Source organism: Aphis gossypii, chromosome X (genome assembly GCF_020184175.1).
Source record: "Aphis gossypii isolate Hap1 chromosome X, ASM2018417v2, whole genome shotgun sequence".
Classification (NCBI taxonomy): domain Eukaryota; kingdom Metazoa; phylum Arthropoda; class Insecta; order Hemiptera; family Aphididae; genus Aphis; species Aphis gossypii.
Genome location: NC_065533.1, coordinates 190,554 through 195,555, shown reverse-complemented (window position 1 = coordinate 195,555; position 5,002 = coordinate 190,554). Strand labels below are relative to the sequence as shown.

Below are 5,002 nucleotides of genomic sequence, written 5' to 3'. Positions count from 1 at the left end.
ATATTCGGTTATGTTCAAAACTTTAAGTTTTTCATCTAGTCATGCTTTCAGTGTCACAAAGTTTCTAGTTTTTCCATTGTTTATTGTTTATTGTTTTAGTGTGGTGACACTGAAAGACCGTTCTTTTGAGTTTCTCGTTCTCCTGTTCATTATATGTAAATTCGTTCACTCTATCTTTTTCCGCTGTCCACACCGGTTGTTTGTGTGTTCAACAACACTAGTTTTCATGTTCTGTTTGCAGTCGTCCCAAACCACGTTGTTGTGAATTTTGTGATTCATCGTCTGGTAATTATCGTTCTCTGCAATTTTATTGCCACCATTAATTTGTTGTCCCCAGTTTAGGGTGGTCAAGATTACCAGCTATTTGTGTAGTGATTCAACGTGTTTTGGTGTACCTCGTTGCTCGTGGGGACAGTAGTGTATGCTAAAGATCCTGTCCCGACTGCATCCAGTGTTTCATTGGTGTGAATTCTTCGTGAACAGTTGCCGACACACATTCGCACCTACGCAGGGTCAATTTGTTTTTATTGTAACTTATTTGACTTATTATATACAGGCCCTGGTGCGGTAGCGTAGGTGTAAAACCAGGTGTGTGTCTCAACTGTTATGTGAGTATTGGTCGACCAAATGTTTATGTGTATGACCGACGGGTCTTAGTTTAATATAATATCATTCACAATATGATTTATTTATTGTATTATTTTATTGTTGTGCCAAACAGGCAATTATCTATTGTTTATTTATTATAATCTTATTTAATATACCTAAAAATACAACCAAACCCTTTTATACTTTTATTTTATTGTTGCGCTGAGATAGGTAGTACTTATATTGTGTTGCCTATCTCCAGGCCGTTAAGGCATCTTACTCCTTGTGGAGAAAGCCGAACGCGAGAAAACAAGTAGATTTAATAGATATGCAGTCTCAACATTTTAACGATTTTCGGTTTATTTTTTGTTATCAAGACCATTTAACGAAATTCGTAATTTTAAGGCCTTTAAAAAGTAAACGTGCAGAGGAGATTGCATATAATTTACTTGACATTTACACAACCTTTGGCGCACCGGCTATTTTGCAGTCAGATAATGGCCGTGAATTCGTAAATTCGACTATAACTGAACTACACAATATGTGGGAAGACGTAAAAATTGTTCACGGTAAACCGAGGCACAGCCAGAGCCAAGGTTCTGTGGAACGAGCAAATAGAGATGTAGAGGATATGTTGGCTACGTGGATGGCAGAAAACAATAGTACAGATTCGCCCTCTGGTTTGAAATTTATTCAGTTTCAGAAAAACCTAGCTCTTCATTCAGGTAAAAATAAAGTATTTATAAGTATACCTACTTAAAATAATATAAAGTACTTACCCACTTAAAAAAAAAAAAATTATTTTATGAAATAGGTTTTTAATTTATATCTTTAAAATTGGTTGACATTGGTTGCATATTATAATAGTAATAAAATAAAAATTGGTATTTTTTTTATTTTTGTTTCATGATTATTAATTAATGAAATAACTCCAATTATTATTATTACTAATTGTATTCTAATCGGTTTCAATAATACTACAGTTGTTTGCTTATAATTAGAATGTTTGATAGTATATAGTGTATTAATGTGTTAAAAAAAATAAGGGCATTGTCGAAGTATTAGAGCATAATAACAATTATAGTATAATTGTTCCAAACTCATCTACGGTTATTTTATGGTTATTATAAAAATAGTAATTTTTTAAGGTATTGGAAGATCTCCTTATGAGGCCATGTTCGGCTGTACTGCCAGAACAAGACTATTATCGATTGGTCTACCAAATGATGAAATAAATTCATTAAAAACAGAAGAAGATATAGAAGAATTATTTAATCAAATGCAAGAAACTGGATTAAATGATTTAGCACAAAATATTGAAGAAGTAGTTTCACCAATTGCAGAACAGCAAGAAAATATGATAGATACAGGTAAATTAATATTATATATTAAATTTTATAAAAATAATATATTATTTAAATATATTAGAAACAAACCTAAGAAAATGTGAAACATGTTTTATTTCCCTGGAAGCTGACAATGAAAGTACAAATTGCCTGAATTGCCAACGTCATGATCAAATACAGAATGAACGACATAAATCAAGTGAATGCCTCAAGAAACAAGCCAAAAAAAATGATGACTATTTCGAATAAGAAATTTAGTCCACTAGAAGTTGGTACCACAGTTAACGTTTCAATACCTGATGTTGATCGAGCACGTGGATCACCACGGAATCTATTAGCAGTTATCACCCAGGTTGAAGACGATTTATATAAATTAGGTAGGTACCTACTTATAAATTATACTATTTAGATATATTTATTTGAATTTATAAATGCTTATCTTTAATTAGGTACGGAAAACGGCATTATTAATCATATGTATACTCGGTCGCAGATTGATCCTTGCAAAGAAAATTTCGTTGATTTGGAATCTGTAAATACCGAAAAAGAAATTACTTTGAGAGAAGCTTCAGGTTTTAATAGTGTAACTGGATCCCAAGGTTACAGAAGGTGCAATTGCAAACTTAAGTGTATAACAAACAAATGCATTTGTCGATCAGCTGGAATATTGTGTAACTCAAAATGTCACAACAGCATGCCTTGCGAAAATAAATAATAAATAATAAATATAATATATTATTAGTAATAAAAAAACAAATATTAATAAGTATAATCTGTAATTAATAAAATTGATGGGTATTTTTTATTTACGTAATTAACCAACAGTCAATGGTTAATAACGTTAAGATTCGGTCATTGTGTAAAATTGTTTTATTTTATTTTGTAATTTACAACAATAACTTATTCTCTTGGATACTGACGTTATTACCCGGTAGTTAACGAAAATAACCTAGTGAATTGGCTTCTAACGTTAATGACCGGTTAATAACGTAAATATTCAATTTTCATCATTGACCGTAACATATATATGGAATTTGTCTTAGAAAATCGATCTTGTTCAATCCTCCTGGTATCATCAGTATTGGGATGCACTACTACTACGCTCTTGTACACTACAGTCTTGTACACTGCACTACCAGGATGCTGTGTGGGTGTTGTGGTTTTTATACACTTTTCCCACTACATTAGGTCATCTGGTGAGGTCAGGTCGCTTATGTGACCCGCGTGCTTATTGCGTAATTTTAGTATTTGGATTGGTATTTAGTTTTAAATTTGATTGTTGTATAATTGCTATTTCTTCATCTTTTAATTATTGTAGTATTAATTTTAATTTGTTAATTGTTATTCCATTGTTTTGTTATAATTGGATGACATTAGATAATACTCATATTAATTTAGCCAATTGCTATGTCATCATCTTCTTATCATTTAATGATAGTGACATTTATACTTAATTTGGTTACTTACATTTGGTTCCACATTGTCTAAGTACGCCTATAATTGGAAATTTACCTTATACATTTATTATAATATAACACTGTGATATTTATATATTACACAAGTATACAATATATTATTTTTTATGATACGAATTGAGATGTTTTTATATTTAATACTGTTTTTGCCGCCAGCACTTGCTTGGGCAGTTTGCTGCGTGACTCGCGAAATGCGTGGGAAGTAAGGAAAATAATAAAAAAATTTGTGGTACAAAGAGTATATAATAATAGATTAATGTATCAACAAACAATAGACTGAATAATTTACAATGTCGAAGATGTCTCTTCGAACAATTGCACTATTAATAATAATTATACGAATATTAAGAGCCACACGTCAATGTACAATTATATATAAAATAATAAAAAGGGGCACAACGAATGTGCAATATAAATATATAAAATCAATATAAGACAAATAATACAATGGGTTTTAACGATACCGTTGGTCACCGATTGTGGACGTTGGGATCCCACGATGATTTCCGAAAAGACACGTAGTGCAGACAGCTGGGCAATGGCTACGTCGTTGACTTCTCGAAAGACGCGTTACAACGTCGCAACGCCGAATCGGCTCGGCGCACACGAAAAATGCAAACACGTGTAAATATAATTAACGTACGACGGGTGATATCCGCGAATCACTCCCGCACGGCGCACACACACTGAATATACGCCAGATCGACGATCGACGCAGATAAACAATAATAATTATATAGGTATCGCCGTTAGCCTACGGCACACACTGCAATCGACAAACGCCCAGTCGATCCTTAGAAGAGTTAAATTAAAGTCTTTGGTCAACACACGACGACAACGTGGTATAACAAATGACCAACGCCCACGGTCACGGAGGACAATACCAGATGGCGGTGCGAGAAAGACCACATGCGTGACGAAAACGACATGTTTTACGGGAGGCACCAAAGGGCACGCACACGAGATTTTTTGTTCGGCGCACACGAACACAAAACGGGTACACAAAACGGGCACGAGCCGGTACGGCATAGAAAACTAATAAAATAGAAAGGGCACTCTCGGCAAATACTTTGTTGATGCAGTAGCGCGCCTGGTGGATGTCTACCCCAACTAATAACAATATTCTAATATGGCGCCTTTTTCAAATTGTTCATTCAAACCTTTAGTTCAATATTATTGTTGCTGCTAACTCCTTCTATACTTATCTGTGTACCTAATAACCAATTGCTAATTTCGTCTTCATAATAAAATAAACTTATTTAATATAAATATCAAATGTATTTCAAATGGAATATTATAATTTGTAGTAACAAAATAGATAAGTAATATAATAGAACACCATTTCAAATATTTGGTTAATTGAAGAGTTAAATTCACTTAAAATGTGTGAATATATGTTGGTTGAAATTATTGAAGGAGTTTGTAAAAAAGAGTTGTTGTATTGTTGAGTTTTTAAAATTTGATCATTTTTGACATTTGTTGACTTTAAAACTTCTAAACAAAATTTGCAATTAGATGTTAATTTTTTTACTTTATTTACAATCGCCCCAGCAACATAAGTTTGGCATGACAGAGCTAATTTAGATTTTTGAG

At 32.8% G+C, this 5,002-nt stretch overlaps 1 protein-coding gene across 1 annotated transcript; it reads left to right on the top strand.

The window, feature by feature from the left end:
* The first annotated feature begins 1,843 nt into the window (after nt 1-1,843).
* On the top strand, nt 1,844-2,649 carry LOC126551995 (uncharacterized). The gene is made up of 3 exons (XM_050206438.1): nt 1,844-1,958; nt 2,017-2,311; nt 2,384-2,649. The coding sequence occupies exons 2-3, from the start codon at nt 2,101-2,103 to the stop codon at nt 2,647-2,649; spliced, it is 477 nt and encodes a 158-aa protein (XP_050062395.1). The 5' UTR covers nt 1,844-1,958; nt 2,017-2,100.
* Nucleotides 2,650-5,002: the final 2,353 nt, after the last annotated feature.